Here is a 20,948-nt window from a genome sequence, read left to right on the forward strand (position 1 = left end):
ACAGCCAATCAGGTGCCCACATCCAAGGCCAGTGCTACCCAAGTGACAAGAAAACTATCTAAAATAGACACTCAATTCAAGGGAACTCCAATCAAGGCAAACATGCCAGGGATGTGAGGGTGCTGCTGGTGAAGGAACTTTCCAAAACTTCCTGGCTTCTCAGAATACACCAAATTTCTCCTACAACCATGCCTATGGCTTGAAGTGGGAACCGGGGGGCGGGGCTGGGGGGTGGGGGAAGAGTGCTGGTTTAACCAAGTAAGTAAGTCTTCCAGACACCATGTTTCAGTTCTGCCCCAGTCTCTCAAGAGAATATTTTTATTTATTTATTTTTAATATATTTGTATTGATTTCAAAGAGGAAAGGAGAGGGAGAAAAACATCAATGATGGGAGAGAATCACTGATCAGCTGCCTCCTACTGGGGATCAAGCCCGTAACCCGGGAATGTACCCTGACCAGGAATCAAACCGTGACCTCCTAGTTCACAGATCAATGCTCAACTACTGAGCCACACTGGTCAGGCTCAAGAGAATATTTTTGCAAGAATAACATATGAAGTCTTTTTGTGGCTATAAGAGTAAGTGCATACATTAATTTATTAAGTGGCATGCAGCCAAAGACTTGATGACTTTTTCTTACAACCAACAGCAAAATTAATGCCCCCAAACATTTCTCCACTCAAATTAGAACTAAACTATGATTTCGATCAAGAGTAGAAAACACATTTGACCACATGGCAGAAGCAGAAATTAGGACCCCCTCAGCAACTGCCCCGGGAATAAGCTTCCTTTTACTAAGCTTCTGGAGAGGTGAGATGCAGCCAGTGTTCTGGCTGAGGGATAAAGAGATGAAGAAGGATTTGAATTAGTCATCAGCAAGTGAAAAAGATAGTGTTAGCTAAGATTATTTGCTCAAAAACTTCAAGTTCAAGAGAGCCAGTTGCGACTACATTCATCTCCAGATGCATTCTGGTCTTTCCTAGAAGACAGTAGAGGTGAAAAGCAAAGACTCTGAAGCCAGCTGTGTGATCTTGGACAAGTTACTTAGCCTCTCTGAGCCCCAGCTTCCTTGTCTGTAAAGTGGGAAAATAATATTACGCATTTGGTGTCATACCTAAGAAATGAAAACTTGCTCCTATTTTCTTCTAAGATTTTTAAAGTTTTAGCCGTTCATCCCCAGGTACCCCTAATGGGAAAGAAACCTTGGTTGAACGCGTTCACAGCTCCTGGCTCTGGGGCCATCCTGCGGCCTCCCCTTCTCACTCCTCCATTCTCTCCCCCACCCACGACTATTCTGCTTCCTCTCTCCCTAAATCTCCTCCTTCGACACCCTGGCCTGACCTTGGTCCTCTCGCAACTTGGCTTCTCTGTGGTGGGCATGGTGTTAACTGCCCTTTCTTTGAAATTTTCTCTCTCCTTGCTGAGGCACACCCTGCTGGTTACCTACCCAATTTCCATTTTCCCCTTTTGTCTCATCAAGAGAACCCAATTTTGTTTGAGGGGACAACGTACCCACCTAAAAACTCCCTTCTCCAGTCTCCTTGGCCCCCAAGGGTGGCCACGTGACACAGTTGTCCTCGGTGAACTGGATGTGGAAGTTGCTGGTGGGGCTCCTGGAAAAGCTCTTTAAAAGGGGCCCACCCCGCCCTGACCGGTTTGGCTCAGTGGATAGAGCGTCAGCCTGCGGACTGAAGGGTCCCAGGTTCGATTCCGGTCAAGGGCATGTACCTGGGTTGCAGGCACATCCCCAGTGGGAAGGTGTGCAGGAGGCAGCTGATCGATGTTTCTAACTATCTATCCTCTTCCTTTCCTCTCTGTAAGAAATCAATGAAATATATTTAAAAAATAAAAATAAATAAAAAAATAAAATAAAAGGGGCCCACCCAGCTGGCCACACAGCCACGATACTCAGCACAAGGCCCGAGTGCCCCTGACCACTAGGCTACACTGCCATGTACTATGCTGTCCTCGGATGCCAGAGGCCCTGTTGGAATCCCTGCTGACACAGGGAAGGAACCGGGCTTGCCAGGTCACACCATGGCAGGGTCAGGCATAATCGTTAGAGGCTTCGGGGCTCCTGTTTCCGCTACTAACTTCCCCGGCCTTGGAAGGCACTGACCAGGCCTGGCTCCCTCTGCAGCAGAGTAATCGCTTTGTCCTTCCACTTCTGAAGGTCTTTCCCCTCTTCTCCCTTTAGCCATAGCTTGAGTGATCATTCTAAACAAGGGGTGAGTTAATTTTTAGTCCTGGCATAAAAGAGCAGGGCAATGAACGAGAACAAAGAAACAAACTGCTCCAGCAAGGAAAATTCACTCCGAGCGCACCGTGTGGAAAACACCATCATTTTCCCATAGCTGGTCCCGTGTCTCCGTCAGATGGTCTCATTAGGGGATATTTTGCTATGATTTATACAAAGAAATCAAGAGAAGAATGTGATTTCATTTGACCTCTTCGTGCCTATGAAGGGCAATTGTTAACTAGGAAGGAATTATATTTTAACTCCCATTCGTGGGAGACATGACTTCGCAGGCACCCAGACTCTGCCAAATGCCACGCTTCCCGGAGAGGACTTAGGAGGGATGCTCAGGGCAAGTGAGGCTGCAGATGTGCACGGACACCTCCCACCTACGCAGGAGGGCTCAGCCTGTAGGCTGCTCCCAGCCAGCCCTGCCAGAGCTCAGTGGTGGTTAATAGCCTGGGAGTGACTGGGGTGAGCTGGCAGTGCCAGGACAGTTAATCCTGGCATGTCTTCTGCAATCCAGGCCAGGGACAGAGAGGCTTCCCCACAGAGAGCAGTAAAGAGTGTGGCTTCTTCACGCTCTTCTGGACAAAGAGAAGGTCATCCTGCGTACATTCCAAAAGATGAGGGATGGGGCACCAAAAACGAAGACTAATTCAAAGCCATAAAGCCTGCTCTGGGGTAAGCTGTGGCACAACTGTCAAATGCGCAGCTACCCTACAGCTTTAGGGCTACCTTCCCCTGTTTGCAGTCGCCCATGCCGTCAGTCCTGCCTTCTTGCCATCATTCATTTCCCCAGCATCGCATGCTGTTAGGGTGCAGAGATGTGGTCAAGGACCATGGGCCCAAGGCCAGGTGATGATTCAGAAGGGAACAAAGGAAGAAAGGAAGCCAGGATCTACTCTGCTGACCTAGCGGCAGGGCCCTGGCTCTTTAGGGAGAAGCCTCCAGCTCCTGATGCTGGTGTTGTTGACAGAGTGAGCTGTAGGCCAGGGCCAGAGGACGGCAGCAGATGCGTCCTCCCTGCTGTAGGGTTGGTGCTGTTTCAACCGCAGCCAGTGTTTTAACCTGGGACTGAAGGTGTCCTTGTATGAACCACCCTCATGTCACCAAAGGTGTGACTGTACATCCTCAGTAGAACCTAAAGTGCCTTCGCCCAGATGCTCCTGGGATGGTGGAGGAGTACACAAGCCTGGGACATACTGTGGGTTTGGTTCCAGACCAAGGCAATAAGAGTCTCGCACTAAAACAAGTCTCACAATAAAGTGAGTTGTAATCTTTTTGCTGGTGAAGGACCTCGCCTTCAGTTTGTAAGAGAGACAGCATCCATGAAGCACAGTAAAATGAGGCATGCCTGTACAGACTTGGGGACTGGTCACACTGATGTTCGAACCTGGCTCCACCATCCACTGCAGCCCGAAATGGGAATTTAAGGTCTGACCCTTAGTTGCTTCAAACAAAAAATGGGGACGATAAAATCCAGCCACATGGCTGGTAAGAGAATGAACTATTAAACAAACATACCTTGAATAAGGTGCCTAGTATAGTGGTTCGCAGGGCAGGTGCTCCATAAAGGTTATTTTCCTCCCCAACTCTGTCTAATATATTAACACTTTTTTTTCTAAGCTATCTCTAAATCATTCAACTTTTGATAAAAGAGAAGAAAATCATACAGGACATGGTCGTTAAGTATAACACCTCTAGAAACATTTTTCAAGTTGACAATGATGTACTCATAACACCCCCAACGTCTGTTGGATCAATAAGCCATAAAATTACCCAATTAGACTGTTGCCCAGCCTGAATTCTGACATCTTAGAGATAGGGATATCATGGTCAAGTACTTGGTAAAAACTATGACAATGGAATTTCCTCAAATCTATCCGTCTCATATTAGTCATTTTTTAAGTGATGATGAGTAGAATCTGATGTGAATTAATAATGATAGCCCTCACATCTGCACAACCGATGGCAGATTCCAGGTCTTTCCCCACGCACTGTTGGTGTGGCCCTGGGAACCACTCCAAAGACAGGAAGGGCGTCCTCACAGAACCTTGCTGGTTCCCACCAAGGACCCTGGTTTTCTTGGTGCTCGTGGTCATGACATTCAGGAATCCATCCTGGGACCCTCTCATTTACCGGCCACCAGCGTTCACTCAGTGCCTATAAGGCGTTAAGAAAATGCTAGGCACTGGATAGTCAGACAGGACTAGTCCTGACCACATAAAGTTTTAGCAGCAGAGAGACAATTAGGAGAAATGGACCATAAATTGTGATAAAACAGGGGAAATCCAGGAAGTCATCAGTACACAGTGGAGTCAGGTAGGAGACTAACGCTAACAGGTTCCCATTTTTCTTCCTTGAGCTGTTAATGAAAACTTAGTATTCTCTGAAAATATTCATCTGACAGTAATATATTTTTAACTCAAGCAAGGTAATGTCTAAACAACTGTTAGGGAGGTCTCTGACCACCAGATCAAAATAGCTGGGCATTATTGGGAAAGCAACAGGGAGCCCCTGAAGTTTTCTAAGGAGGAAGGTGATAAAATCAGAGATATACGTGGCTCAAGATGGATGAGGGATAGAGAAGAAGGCAGGGGGCCTCACAGAAGGCTATTTCAATCCTATATAATAAAAGGCTAATATGCAAATCAACTGAACGGTGGAACGACCAGTTCCTATGATGCTCACTGACCACCAGGGGCCAGACGCTCAATGCAGGAGCTGCCCCCTGGTGGTCAGTGTGCTCCCACAGGGGGAGCACCGCTCAGCCAGAAGCCAGGCTCAATGCTGGTGAGTGCAGCAGTGGTGGCAGGCGCCTTTCCCGCTTCTGCAGCAGCGTTAAGGATGTCCGACTGACAGCTTAGGTCTGCTCCCCACAGGGAACAGACCTAAGCCATCATTTGAACATACCCGAGGGCTCCTGGACTGCAAGAGGGCACAGGCCAGGCTGAGGGACAGCCCCGCCCCCCAGTGTATGAATTTCATGCACTGGGCCTCTAGTAATCTAATAAATATAGGAATGGTTGATTATATAAGTATACTTTTACAGAGATTTTACTTTCTGGACACATCTTTGATTTTGTATGTGTGTTGCTTTATTCAGACTGAGCAATCAGAAGTATTAAGCAATTCTAGATAAGCTAAAAGTGATTTGATGTTAGTTAACATAATAATTGTTTTTTCCACTGTAATGAGTTCAAAAGATTATATAATATAATATGATCTACTAGGGCAGTGGTCAGCAAACTCATTAGTCAAGAGAGCCAAATATCAAAGGTACAACGATTGAAATTTCTTTTGAGAGCCAAATATTTTAAACTTAAAATTCTTCTAACACCACTTCTTCAAAATTCTTCTAACACCACTCGCCCAGGCCGTGGTATTTTGTGGAAGAGCCACACTCAAGGGGCCAAAGAGCCGCATGTGGCTCATGAGCCACAGTTTGCCGACCACGGTACTAGGGCATCTGGCAAGAAAACTAAATATCCAGTGAGTTGTCATTAAAAACAATGTTTAAAACAATTGTCAGCCCTAGCTGGTTTGGCTCAGTGGGTAGAGCGTTGGCCTGCGGACTGAAGGGTCCCAGGTCTGATTCCGGTCAAGGGCACATGCCCAGGTTGCGGGCTCGATTCCCAGTGGGGGGCATGCAGGCTGCAGCCAATCAATGATTCTGTCTCATCGATGTTTCTATCTCTCTCTCCCTCTCCCTTCCTCCCTGAAATCAATAAAAATATTTAAAAAAAAAACAATTGTCAATCCACTAAAATCTTAAAAATATTAATGTAATTACATTTGGCTTAAGAGAAAGAGAACAGGATGTAAATACCATATGCTTAATTAAACCAAACCAGAAATGCTCCTACCCCTGAGTAACCTTGTCAAGAAGAGTTACTCAATAGATGGTGTCAGGTAGGTACTACTAGACTCATCGGGGGATCACCTTGTAAGTTACATAAATGTCTAACCACTGTGCTGTACACCTGAAACTAATATAATATTGACTGTCAACTGTAATAAAATTTTTATTTTAAAAAAAAAAATGAGTTACTCAAAATGCAAAAGAGTTTGCTGTGACTACAGGTGTCACATGCATCTCCCTTCTTTTTGTGTGACTGAGAGTGAAAAGAAGGCCAAAGGTTTCTCCAAAATATTTCAGGCCGCCGCGCCCCCTCCACCCTCCCCCCCCACCCCATTTCTTGGAAGGTCATGACCAGTCAGCAGGGACATTTGTGGCTCTTACCCAGCATCATCCTGGAAGCCTTCTAGCTCGTCCCGCTGCTCTGCCAGGGTGGCTTCCAGGTCCAGGTAGGTGCCGTTGTGGGAGAGCTGCAGCGTGCAGTCGTCGAGCTGCAAGAGAAAGAGCCTGGTCAGCCCAGCCGGCTCCTGGGAGGGAGCCTCTGCATGGAGCAGTCACTGCATGTCGCCCCATGTGGGTTTTTCATCAAGCATTTCTCTAAAGTTCAGATCACAGTTGGAGGTAGTGTGTTCCTGTGAATAGACTGGGAGCAGACTGCATATCGAGTGGACAGACACAACACCTATTAAGGGAGTGGCCTTGACAGGGCCCCGTGGATGTCGATGGGGGTGGAGAAGGAGCCCTTTGGGCCAGTGCCACTTTGCGCTCTGAGGGGCCCAGGAGAATCTATGGATGTGGGGAGTGGTAACCAAGATCACAATGCTGGTGTGAACGTGGATTAAGAGTCCCAGAGTTTCAAAGGCAAATTTGATGGGAAAACATGTTGTTGCCTTTGATTCAGTGAGAAGCCTGCTTTCTCAGATTCTGTCATGCTTGGCACATTACAATCAATAGCTGCTTAACAAACAACTGAGCTAAAAGAAACATTCTCCATTTGGATGACAGCATACCCAAATTACAACATACCACAGAGGGCCTGAGGTCTCTGCTTACTAGTCTTGTTTTTTTTAAATGTATTTAACAAAAACTTATCTGTTATTAATTATGTTCATGCATAAGTCTAAGCATTTTGCCTATGTTGCTTCATTTGCTTCTCACATGGACCTTACTTCTATTATTATCCCCACTTTACAGATGAAAAAACTGAGGCATGGAGAGAAACTAAGAGATGCCCCATCTGGTAATAACGGAGCTGGGATTTGGATACCAGCCATTTGACTCAAGATCATGCGCTCAACCACTAAGTTCTGATCCTTTCTATGGCCTGAGATCTACGAAGGACTTAAAAATATCAATCTTGCAATATATAGCTTATGGCATCTGAGTGCTCTGCCATGTGTTTGTCAACCCCCTTCCCTTTCCCTCCTGGACACACAGACCACATATCCCAGCCTTATAGTTGGTTTTCAACCGTGAAACTGAGTACTGACCAATGGAATGTGAGGAAAGTGAACAAGGCCCCCAGCACCCCTGGCCACAACACCCCTGCACAACTTTCCACTTTTCGTCTCTTGCCTGCGGCCACATGCAGAGGGGCCAGCGGAGGACTCCAGAGTCTAGAAACCACCAGACCCCGGGTTCCTGAATCGCTGCACAGAACAGAGCCCTTCGCTACCCCGCCTCCACTGGACCAAAACGAGCAAGACATGAGCCTTTCTGCAGTGAGTCGTGAAGATTTTGAGGTTGTTACAGCAGCGTCACGTGACATTTACAATGACCGAGACATATAAAAATAAAGGGGAATTATGTTAACGAAGATTAAAACTGACATGCCGAGGAAGCCCAAATGTACAACTGCATGCTTGATTTCTCAATCTGTGGGTGGCTCTTATTATTCATCTACTTGCTGAGTTAGGTTCTCATTTCAAAATGACAGGGAGTTGGGGAAAAATAGAGGTGAACGTGTAGCTACTTTAAAATTTCTAAACAAACGTGGTAACACTTCCGCAGTGAGATTTCAAACAAGGAATTAGTCTCTTGATAGAAAAGCTATGCTTATTATCCCCAACAAGAAAAACTGAGACTACCTTCTTGTCTAGAGTGAGCACTTCTAAGAGGCTGCTGATCCTTTTTTTGTTTTTGGAAAATCAACTTTATTGAAATAGAATTTACATTACATTGCATAGATTTTAAGAGTACAGTTTGATGAGGTGTTGGGTTTTTTTTAAGTTGTTTTTTCAATTAGAGACAGGGCAGGTTCATGTTTCTGGTTATCCTCAACAAATGGAAAGGAATTTGTTCTTTGTTATTTGTAAGAAACACCTAGTCAAATTGTTTAAAGGGGTTAATCCTATTTGATTCACTTATTTGATTTCTCTAATAACAAACTGTTCCTCTAAGGGCGTGCTGGTGAGGGTCAGCATTCTTGACTGGCACAGACGGATCATCTGATCCGAGACAGCGCTTAACCCAGGAATCAAATTGGCCAAACTCATGGTTCTGAGGTGTCAGGGGTGCACCCATGGTTTTGGGGAAACACACAGGGAACTGCTACCCCCACCTGTGGAACCAGCAGCCAGGAATTAGTTTCCTACAGAGGCATCTCTGGGCTCAGGGTCTCCCGAGGCCTGAAATCCGACTTTATCCTTCCCAGGTGGAAAATTCCATGAGACCCTGGACCTGCTAACATGCACACTGGACCATGTGGACGGCTGGACTCACAGCTGCTCATTCTCGCTTTTAACTCCTACAGGTGTCGTTAACTAAGAAAGCTACTTGGTCTGCTGTGTTGATAGTATCCGCACATTTGCTTATTTTTAACCCCACATATAATCAACAGCCTAGAAGGCGGGGGTGACAAAAGCCCTTTAGGCCATAACAATTTCTTGGGCTTCATCCCCTAAAAACAGGTGAGCCCAGAGAAAGCTTTTGGGTAGAGCAGGGGTGGGGAACCTTTTTTCGGCCAAGGGCCATTTGGGTATTTATTACATCATTCGTGGGCCCTACAAAATTATCAACTTAAAAATTACCCTGCTATATTTGGTCAGACATTTAATTAACTCACCCCTAAAGTCTTGGCAGGACCAGACCAAATTATTTCGAAGGCCTTATACGGCCCGCGGGCTGGACGTTCCCCACCGCTGGGGTAGAGCGTTTCTTCCTCTCCCCGAGGGGGTCTGAGTCATTCTGTAGTCCACACGCAGGCCCGGCAAGAGCCCGGGGGGTGGGATAGGGGCAGCCTGTGCAGGGGTATGTGGTGTAAATTTTCCCACCGCGGCCCATGTCAGCCAGCAGCGTGAAGTCACTGAGCGTGGGGATGCACAAGATGTGCAGCAACTCACCAGTATATGGTATGTTTAATCAGATACAAGAGATGTCAGAAACCTCAAAAGCATGAGGAGCAGTAAAATGTAATAAAACATTTAGGAAGTGACAGGTTTTGAGTTGCTATTATTATCTTTATTTTTGTTGTTGTTGTTGTTTTTATGAGAGTATAGTTGGCATACAATCTGGTATTAGTTTCAGGTGCACAACATAGTGATTCGACATTAATATAATGTACGATGTGATCACCACAATCAGTCTAGTAACCATCAGTCACCATACAAAGTTATTACGATGTTACAGACTCTATTCAACGGGCTGTACATTACATCCCAGTGACTTGTTTATTTTATAACCGGAAGTCTGTACCTTATTATCTTTGTTTTTAATAGAACTTATTAATTGTATACGTATATCCTTAAATCTTTAATAATAGCTATGTTGAACAGCTGGCTTACAGAATCCCCTAGAATACCCATCAGCCCTCTTGAGCCCCCAGGCCCACTCCAGCACACTCTGCTTCTAGCCCTCCCAGGTCGCTAATTTGAGGTGCTTAAGGTGGAGACAGCAGGGGGTGCATGAAAGGCTTACAGCCCTCTGCACCCTGCCCCAGCCCTATGCTGTTCTTAGTTAGGGGGGAGTGGGGATTCCTGGTGGCCGGCAGATGCAGCCCTTATGGCAACTCTGGCTATCTTGCACATCATCTCCACACAGGCCCTTCCGATGTTATTCCCAGCCAGCCAAGGTGAATATCTGGTTTTCCTCAACACTCACCCTGGCCCCCCACGCTCCCAGCCAGCCCTGTACCACAACAGGAAGCCCCACACCTCTCAGCCTCTGACAGGAGAATCCCAAAACAGCAGAACCGCCTGTTCTCTCACGCCTCTCCTCACATTCAGGGCAGCATTAGCCATGACCATTTCCATAGGTCAATTTCAACCAAATTATATGTCAGGCACAGGCTGGGCACCAAGGAACACATAAATGCTTCCTTCCCTCAAAGACCATTTTATTGAGTAAGAATGACACAGAAGAGAACAAAAAAGCCATTTTAAACCAGCTGTCCAAATGTGTGGAAGTTCACCCTCAGTTCCATTCCTCCTCTATAATTAGCACCCACAGCCTCCGTGACCCAAGCATCCTCCATAAAACCGCCCCGGTCCCCTTCCAGAGACAGGCTGTCACTGCTTCCCAAGCCAGTGTCACAGGCCCGCTCCCCTGCCTAATAGTTTAGCCATTTGTGCTCGCAAGTCCTTCAACTAAAACAGAAAATGTGACTATGTGCCTTTTGATCCCTCAAGAAGTGTGTGTGTGTGTGTGTGTGTGTGTGTGTGTGTGTGTGTAGAGTCCTCATGGCAGGGCTACAGCAAGGGGGCAAGGTCAGACACCACCGCCTTTGGGAGCCCAGACACGTGGGCACCAGAGGGGTCCCAGCAACATGGCTGCCTGTGAAGACACCAAAGGAATCGACACACACTGCCCACCCGATCCCGTGATACAAACCCCACCTCAACGTGACACCGGAGACAGGCAAGATTAATATTTAAACCATCACATGAGCCAAGGAGTTGGAAGAAAGGGCTTCCTTGCTGGACTGACACATTGAAACAATGTGTCAATATTTTGGGGAGAGGTTTTAGGTCTTTTTTAATCTTCACCCAAGGATATGTTTATTGATTTTTTTTTTTTTTTTTTTTTTAGAGAGGGGGGAAGGGGGAAAAAGAGAGAGAAAGAGAAACATCGATGTGAGAAACATTGATCAGTTGCCTCCTGTCTATGCCTGGACCAGGGATCAAACCAGCAACCTTGTGGTGTACGGGACGACGCTCCAACTTAGCCTCCCAGCCAGGGTGCTTTAAAGTATCATTTTTACAAACCAATTGATAGGGACACTAAATGAATTCTTCAGGCTTGTCGGGGATCCCTAATAGCAGTTAAAAATGAGTACAACAGTGTGACGAGGCAGTGAGTGGACGTTAGCCCCCAGCTGGTCATTGTGAAGATTCTGCCGGAAATACCCAGACTCTGCCTGCAGACTGAAGAAGGCTCAGACACCTCCTGCCAGACCAGCTCCTGCCGGGAACCTCAGCTCCTACTTAGAGGCAACCTGATCCCTTGCCTTGGCCTCTCCTGTCAACTGTCTTCCCGGATGACTTAAGGGCCCTGGAATTTCCTGACTCCAACGATTTTCATGTCAACCCTGAGCCCCTGGCAGCATGTCCCCTGCACTCCTTTGTTGGCTCCAGGCTCAGTGGCCAGGACACTGCGGGCACGTCAGGACATAAGACAACGCCGGAGCCAGGCGGGAAGATAACATTGCCGTTACAAAGTGCGGCCGTTAGGGAAGTTTGGGGGCAGTGGCAGTGGCAGTGGCAGAGCAGGAAGACTTGGGATCAGGTTGCAGGCTGTAAACCAGCGGCTGGGATTGGGGGGGGGGGGGGGGGCGGGGGGGGCGGGGTGCTCTAGAGGGAATGGATCACAGATCTACAAGGAGGGACCCTTGCAAATATCCTGGAATTTTGTGCCGCTCCTCCCGGGTCAAAGCGAACCATGAAAATGTGCTCTGTTTGACTCAGTGATTGAGCGTTGGCCTGCAGACGGAAGGGTCCCAGGTTTGATTCTGGTCAGGGCACATGCCTGGGTTGTGGGCTCCAGTGGGGGGCGTGCAGGAGGCAGCCGGTCAGTGATTCTCAGCATTCATGTTTCTATCTCTCTCTCCTTCTCCCTTCTGCTCTGAAATCAATAAAAATATATGTAAAAAAAGAAAATGGGCTCTTGATCTCTGGGGACATGGAAAGAGCCCCCTCTCCTTGCAGAGAGGTTGCACAAGGTCAGCTTGGGGTTTAGACGGTTCCTACAAAGAAGACACTGCATTCAAAAACAAAGGGCAGACTCCTCATCCTAGGGGGGGGGGGTGTATCTAAAACAAGGCTGATGTCACGTCTGGATTTATATATTCTTCTCTTTCCCTAACCCAGTGAAGCGGCATGTTACTGGGAGGTTTAATGATTACCTGGGTTTGGCAGCAGGTCCACAGCAGGCCTTAGTCTCGGCAATAAAATTTACTGTGACCCTGAAATAGACTCACACGGAACCATTCCTTAAACACACACGAGGACTATCCTTTAAGCTCATTTTGGTCATAGTTCAGAAGCGGGAAAACATGCTGATTGGTAAAAGAAATGAAAAGAAAGAAAAGCTCAAATAAATGTCATTTGCTTATGTCATTTAAGTGGTTCCTCCTGCCCCTGAACCCACATCCCTCGCAATGGGTCCTGCCGCTCTTTCCATCAAGGCATGGATCTTTCTCGACTCCTGGAAGCTGGGCTGGCCTGTGTCTTGCTTTGGCCAACGAGGCAGCCGATGGGACAGAGCGGGGACTTGAGCGATACTTGCTCACCGAGGCGGGCTGTCCTCTCCTGCTGCTCTTGGACCTCTGCCCGCACACGAAGAAGCCCGGCTTAGCCAGCCTCCAGGGTGCCTGGTCGCTCCCACTGCCCTCCTGACAGCCTGCCAACGGCCACACACTGCAGGAGGCATCCGGATTGGCAAGCCAACAGGTGCCCCTCCAGCCGATGGCAGACACAGAGAGCCCAGCCGAGATCGGTCCAACTGGCCCAAACCAGAAGGACCACCCGTAGACCATAGACGTGTAAGAAATATTGTGTGGTTGTTGCTCCTCTTCCCCTGAGGAAAGACCCACAGCGAACAGGTGGCCAGCAGGGATTGCAATTTCACACTCGAAGGGCTCGGTGCCTGGATCAGTGGTGGGGGAGAGGCTCACCCCCACCAAGGTGCCCTCTGAGTGTGCTGCCAGCTCAAGGCAGGAATGCCACCACCATGCCCAGCCCTCAGATGCCACAGAGCGGACACGCCTGGCACTGCCCCTGCCCCTCCCGGAGCCCAAGCCCATGTGCAGACTAAGGACAGCAGTGGTTGCTGGGTGGAAAGGCCTGGAACACAGGGAGTAGGGAAGCAGTCAGCTGGGAGCCCCTCCCAGGGAGGTCAGGGGGGGTGAGTTGTGGCTCCAAGCCCCCAGAGTGTTTCATCGTCTCATTGTACTTCACTTACAACACGCACATCCAAAGATCAAAGTATGGAGACTTTCAAGATAGCAACTGCAAGCACAGGGCCCTTCTGACCACTGGCACTAGTCACACACCCACGAAGCTGGCCCTGCTCCCGGCTCAGAAGGGAAGGGCTGCTTGGCCTCATCTCGCTCCAGGGCCCGGTTCCCTGTGAGCCCCTGAGCGCCCACCTCGGGCTCATCTGAGAGCACACAACGGCGTCAGCAGGTGCCACTCAGTCAGTTCTCAGAGAGCTGCACCCATTTCCCCCGCAAACAGTGCTTCTGTTGCTAGGCAGCTATGAAGCCTGTGGCTTCCTTCGACTTTCTGGTTCCTTCTCAAGGCAGCAGAGACAAGAAACTGGTCCTCGCTGACAAGCAAAAGAGGTTAGGAAAGTGCTTTCCCGCAAGCAGTGCCATGTGTCCCTTCTGGTTCTAAACAACACAAAAACCTGGCTCAACCATCGAGCATTTGTGGGCCATGGTGCCCCCACATCCATAATGCCCACCGCAGAGGGACAAGGTTGAGGGCACAGATGCCATGGCTTCCCTCTGCCATTTCCTAAGATGGGTAGCAAGGACATAGTATTCACTTCATGATCCTGCAAGCTACATATACGCTTCCTGTTTATTCCTTTGTGTCTATAATACAGTCACAATAAAAAGTGACTCAGTTCATATAAAGAAGTCATTTTTCATGTACAAAAAAATACAGGTAGCGCTTGGTTGGGTTGCTAAAGAAAAAGACCAAATGAAACTAATTTACATGACATCAGAAGAAAATAGGTCCTGTTGGCTCATCCCAACAAATAATATTAATCGTTTCCAATCCCTGTGGGCTCATCTGGAACAACATATACATTGCAGATACTTTAATCAATGTTTTTGGGTGAAGTGTGAGGATATTTTTAAAGATGCAGCATGCATGGGTTATGAAATAATATCACTGAATTTATTCTGAACGCAGTTGGATTTCAGTTCCTCAGAAACCTTTACTGAGTTGTGTTTTTAGTGGCCACCAACCCCAGTGAGAGAACCGCCGTCCTAAAACTGATTTAGGCAGTTTCCAAATCAAGCCCTACATTTTTATTTGAGTCAACAGACTTGCACAGCTCACCAACCAAAGGCAAAAGTTTCTGCCAAGTTCTACAGGAAAGACAAAGGCCAGGCTTCTCCTATTAAGAGCATAAACTGGGGGGGTGTGATAATCTGGTAAATATTTGAACTCTTTTAAAAGACCTTTTTATCATTAAATAAATAACTAAAAATGCATTAAACTTCTCTCTTGAGAAAGGCTGGACTATACTGACTTATGTTTACAGGTACCTTTTCCCATTTTGTTTCACTTCAGCCAAGTTGAAAAATAATGTCAGCACTAAGATTCAGGATTCTTATTGATCCGTTATTGTTCGCTCGCTGGCTCGCTCATTCAAATTACTGATCCTCTCCTGTGCTGGTTCTCTGGGCCAGGCACTGTGCCACATCTCAGGGAGCGGGCCATGAGTGTGGCAGCCAGGTCCAGGCCCTCAGGGCTGTGGATGGGACAGATCACCAACAGCTGGTGGAGGTCCAGGGACATGAGGACAATGAGTCAGTTACAGCAAAAGCTTGAAGGAAGGTCAAGGGCAGCAGAGGGGAAACCTTCCGGCCCCCCTAGATTTTAGACTTGATTCTAGGGCAACCAGAAGCCATGAAAAGGTTGCAGAGAGATGCATGCAAGACCATCTTTGCAAGGTGGGGACGGAAAGGGAAGGCTAAAGAAGAGGCCACTGCTGGAATGGGGGGTGGGGGGGACAATCTCAAGGTCACTGGGACAATCACAGAAGCAGTGGAGAGGGGAGGAAGAAAGGAGAGACATGATGATTGATCAAATGTGGAGGTATCCAACAGAGAGAGGCAAAACCTTGGGTTTCTTGCTTGAGCAAACTGATAAGTAGTGGTACCTTTTACAAACATGGGAAACATTAGACAAAAAGCTATTAGGGTCAGGGAGATGGGATAAAATTGGGATTTTTAGTTTTTACGTGTTATGTCTAAAGCAAGTGATGACACTGAATAGGAAAATATATTTGGGGGCTTGGCATGAATAAAAACACAGCATTTGAAATCCCACACGTGCATTGACGTGCCCAAAGACAACAGCTAGCTTTTCGTGTCTTGCGAATGTAGGGGTGTCCCCCTTTTCATTCCTGATATTGGTAATTGGCGCTTTCCCATTTCTTTCTCTACCAGTTTAGGATCAGTTCTTTATTCACTTCTTAGTCTTATGAAAGAACCAACTTTTGATTACACTGCTTTTCCATTATTTTAAGTTTGTTTTCTATCTCATTAATTTCTACTCTTATCTTTGTTATTTCTTTCTTTCTACATTCTTTATGATTAATATGCTGGTATTTTTTCTAATGTTTAAGATCTTAAGATTTTCTGTCTTCTTCTTTTCAATTTTGTGCGTTTAAGACTAGAATTTTCGCCCTGACCGGTTTGGCTCAGTGGATAGAGCGTCAGCCTGCGGACTGAAAGGTCCCAGGTTCGATTCCAGTCAAGGGCATGTACCTTGGTTGCAGGCACATCCCCAATAGGAGGTGTGCAGGAGGCAGCTGATCGATGTTTCTCTCTCATCGATGTTTCTAACTCTCTATCCCTATCTCTTCCTCTCTGTAAAAAATCAATAAAATATATTTGGAAAAAAAAAAAAAAAGACTAGAATTTTCCTCTAACTAGGGTTTAGCTGCAGCCCACAAGATCTGATGTGCCATATATTCATCATCTTCAATCCAAAATAGTTTCTAAATTTCACTGGAAATTTCTTCTTCGACCCATGGGTTCTTTATGAGTATATTGTATAATTTCCAAATATTTGGAAATTTACTAGTATCTTTTTATTGTTCATTTCTAGCTTAATTTATGGCCAGAAAATATACCCTGTGTGATATCAATTCTATGAAATTTCTTGAAACTTATTCTGTGACCCAGTGGAAAGAATGTGTACTCCACAGCTTCAGAGTTTGTTAAAAGGGAACCTCAAGTCTCTTCTGTCCTTACTGTTTTTGTGGGGGGGTTTTTTGAGCTTTTTTAAAATATCATTTATTGATTTTTTTTTAAGAGAGAGAGAGAGAAAGGGAGAGGGAGAGAGAAACATCCAAGTGAGAACATAACATTGATCCGGCTGCCTTCTGCACACCTCTACTGGGGATCAATCCTGCAACCTGGGCAGGTGCCTTGACCAGGAGTAGAACCAGCAACCTTTTGGTGCACAGGATGATGCCCAACCAACTGAGCCACACTGGCCAGTCCTTACTGCTGTCCTTACTGCTTTTAATCTGCTTGTTCTATAGAGAAGTGTATTAATATCCCACTACAACTGTGCATTTTTCTATTTTTCCTTTTAATTCTGTCAACGTTTTATTTATTTATTTGTCTGTTTATTTATATTCCCTAATGGACTGACTCCTTTAACACTATGAGAGTTCTTCCTTTTCTCGAGCAATGTTTCTGGTCTCAGAGATTGTGTCATCTGTTCCTAATACGTCTGTACCACTTCTTCTGGTTAGTGCTCCATGGTGTATCTTCTTCCAGTCTTGTACTGACAACATTTGGTGCCCATAGATTTAAGATGTGTCTCTTATAAGTAGAATGTAGCTTTTTTTTTAAATCAAATCTGAAAAATTTAGTTTTTTAATAAAGGTATTTAATCGGTATGTTCATCTAAAGTAGTTTCCGATATAGTATTTGATCTACTTGTTCTAGTTCCTTTTTCTTCCTTTCTTGTCATCTTTTGGTTTAACTATTTTTATTATTCCATATTTCCTTTCTTTATTCTATGTATTCCTAGTTATTAATACTTTCAGTAATTTACCCTAGATAACCACATGGCTTCCTGTCTCAGCAGAACCTGCTATAAATGAGTATCACTGCCCAGACAATTTAAGGGCACTAGACCACTTTAATGTAGTCTATACTTTTTGAGATATTGAAAAATGTATTTTGAACCTCAATACATAGTATTGTTTGGGGCAGTCAATATTCATTCAAATTTACCCAATTTTTACCTTACACATCCTTCCAGAATTTCTGTGCTTCTGGGATCATTTCCTTCTTTAGTGAGAGACCACTGGCAATGAATGTCCTCAGTTCCTATTTTCTACAAATAACTTCATTTCACCTCCATTTTTTTGTAAATATATTTTTTTATTGATTTCAGAGAGGAAGGGAGAGGGAGAGAGAGATAGTCGCTGCCGGCTGCCAGCCGGGTACTCCCTCCCTTCCCCAGGCCAGACCCGCCCCCTAGTCGAACTCCCGGACGACCTCCCGTTCAAGGGGACCATTTGCATACTACACTTTTATTATATAGGATTCCCATCGCATGTCCATTAGCAGTAACTCCTCATTCCTTCAACACACCACCTCTAGCTTCCAGAAACCACTAATTTACTTTCCTTCTCTATACAAATATATTTGTCTATTCTACACATTTCATATAAATGGAATCATACAATATATGGTCTTTTGTAACTGGCTTCTTTCACTTAGTATAAAGTTTTCACCCAGCCAGCATGGCTCAGTGTTGAGTATAGACCTATGAACCAGGAGGTCACGGTTCGATTCCCATTCAGGGCACATGCCTGGGTTGCAGGCTCTATCCCCAGTGTGGGTTGTGCAGGAGGAAACCAATTGATGATTCTCATCATTGATGTTTCTATCTCTCTCTCCCTCTCCCTTCCTCTCTGAAATCAATTTAAAAATTTTTTTAAACATTTAAAGTTTTCAAGGTTAACCCTTTAGTGCTAAAAAAAATATTTCATTGTATAGAACCCTGTCTTTGGTTCTGAGGTGTGAGCTGGAAGGGCCAGCTGACCTGCCTGTTCCTCTGATCTGCTTGTGTTGCTGTAGGGGGCCTATCAATGGGGAGGCCCTACTGCCCAGTGCCTCTGCCATCCCCAGAACAGTGGTTCCTAAACTTCTGTGTGCACAAGAACCCAGGGAGTATGTCTAATAGGGAGATTTCTGGGTCAAACCCTAATATTCTAATCCTGAGGGTGTGAGTGGGAGGGGCTCAGGACATGCTCATTCTCCACTATCCCCAGCTGATCTGCCGCAGGGGTCTGCGGTCCACTCTGAGAACAGGTGCCAAAGATACCTACCTGCAGCTCCTCTGGAGGAGGGCATAAGTCTCAGGTTAGGCTGAGGTCCAAGAGCACAAGCCTGAAGTGGGTGGAGGCTGGGGTTGTCTGAATCTCTTTGGAACTTTTCCCTCTTCACCCAGTCACCAGCTCCTTCCTACTCCTCCACACTTGTGCGCAGTGTTCACGCTGAGTGAGCCCATCTCGAGGCCCAAGTGTGTGGAGAGTAACCCACCACCTGGGGAAGGTCGACTGATATCGTAGAAAAACACACAAACGGGCCAAGAATCCACCTGGCATGTGCGAACGGAACACCCCGAGCGGAAGCCACACCTCAGGGAAGTCCAGCTGGCCGTGACGGTGGACTTCTAGGAAGCTCTTTCAAGAGCATTAGAGGTGAGCAGCCCGGCAGTCAGAAAGCCCTGAGCACCCTCATCGTGCTCGGAAATGGCCCTTGGAAAGAAAAGAAAACTAGCCTCCAGGCCTCTGGCTGCCACCAAGCCAACACGCACCCGGGGCAGCTGGTCAATTGCGTCTGTAGCATGAGGGAGACCAGCGGACATCAGAGGGCAAGCTGACAGCTCGCTGACACGCTCAGTTTGCCCTCATGGCATTGTGAAATATTTTGGTTAGTTGTCAATACGTAGAAGAGATTGTATATAAAATTTAGGTTTTCCGTTTCTTTTGAATGAAAAGATCCAGAAACCCTGGGCCATTTCTTCCGGGCCCAGGGAGGCAGGACTGAACAGAACCAACCCTTTATTTGGGGCACATGCTACCCAGGTCCCCTGGGTCACCATCCACCTGGCTCATTTCCATGACTGTCTGGCTCAGGTAACTCAAAGGTCCTTTTTCCTCAAACACTCCATGATTAAACGTTCCATTTATTCGTTTAGTTTCAACCACATATAACACCAATGTCCTTCTCAATAACCAGAGGATTTCCAAATCAGCAAGTATTTTACTCCACTCCATCCCCTCAGTAATGCAAGCACTATATGACCAGACAGCCCTAGTTTAGTGATCAGTGGAAACCCCTCCACAAAACACTCTAATCTTTAGTATCTCACTGAGGTTTGGGCCGTCTTTAAGATCGCCAGCATCCCAGATACCCAAGTCCACATCTGCAGCCCCATTCTGTATAGCAGACAGAAAGCCCATAGTGAGAGGCCTAACACACTGCCCCACGGTGTTGCCTCCTCCACCTGGCATGACAAAGTACAAGGCTGGTGAGGGCTATAATTAGAGACTGAGCTCACTGTACTCCTTGCCACAGCTTTTTAAATCCAATTTAAAAATCCACAGGCATCCATGTATTTCTAAATTACAACTTGTCCATTTTTAATTGAAAAAAGAACATGACCCTTGCTCCTGAGCAGAAGACCACACATCTCTTGGACAGATCTCTCCTGGAGCTGTCAGGCACTGAAGGACAGCCTTCCTAAGAGCCAGCAAAAGTACAAAAATTTCCATTTGGGATGCCATGCACTCAAAGTAAATATTCCTTGAAACACTCCAAACATATTGTCATCTTCAATTAGTATTTGATAAATATTTGCAGAGAAAAGTCATCACCTCTTCTTGGCTAACACTATAACCAAGTCTGGGGGATTTGAGGATCTCATTCATTATGCAGGATGTGCATTTCTATAACCAAAAATCAATATTACCAGTATCTGACCCCAGGTAGGTTATGAGTTGGCACATTTGAGAGTCTGGAGAATCTGAACTATGGTACAAAAATAACTTTCAATGTAAGACGGTTGAGGACCAAGTTTTCAGAATCAAGGAAAATGTAATATGTTTTCTGGTAAGTGAAAATCCACAGTAAAATTTTGAAGAGACTGACATGAAATATTCAAAGTGATAAAAAGCAAGGACCTATAACCAAGACTATTCTATCCAGCAAGGCCATCATTTAAAATTGAAGGAGAAATAAAGAGCTTCCCAGACAAGAACAAGCTAAAAGAGTTCATTGCCACCAACAAGTATTACAAAAAATATTAAAGGGTTTTCTCTAAGAATAAGAAGAAGGAAAACACAACAACAGAGGAACATAGTTGAAAGAAATTAAAGAAGTGGAAACATTTAACATATTCATGGACAGGAAAAATTAACATCATTAAAATGTCCATACCACCCAAAGCAATATATAGATTCAACGTAATTCCTATCAAGATACCAAAGGCATATTTCACATAACTAGAACCAATATTCCAAAATTTATATGGAACCACTAAGGACCCTGGATAGTCACAGCAATCTTAAGAAAGAAGAACAAAGTTGGAAGAATCATGCTACCTGATATCAAACTATACTACAAGGCCATAGTAACCAAAA

At 45.9% G+C, this 20,948-nt stretch overlaps 1 protein-coding gene across 7 annotated transcripts in view; it reads right to left on the reverse strand.

Annotated features, from left to right (window-relative positions):
* FHOD3 (formin homology 2 domain containing 3) overlaps nucleotides 1–20,948 on the reverse strand; it is a 402,086-nt gene that overhangs the window by 344,203 nt on the left and 36,935 nt on the right. For all 7 annotated transcript variants that reach the window (XM_080686376.1, XM_080686375.1, XM_080686374.1 and 4 more), the window contains exon 2: nucleotides 6,483–6,589. In XM_080686376.1, coding sequence (XP_080542502.1) covers nucleotides 6,483–6,589 — 107 coding nt within the window. The remainder of the gene's footprint in view (nucleotides 1–6,482; nucleotides 6,590–20,948) is intronic.

This window comes from Plecotus auritus, assembly GCF_963455305.1.
Source record: "Plecotus auritus genome assembly, chromosome: 8".
NCBI classification, from domain to species: Eukaryota; Metazoa; Chordata; class Mammalia; order Chiroptera; family Vespertilionidae; genus Plecotus; species Plecotus auritus.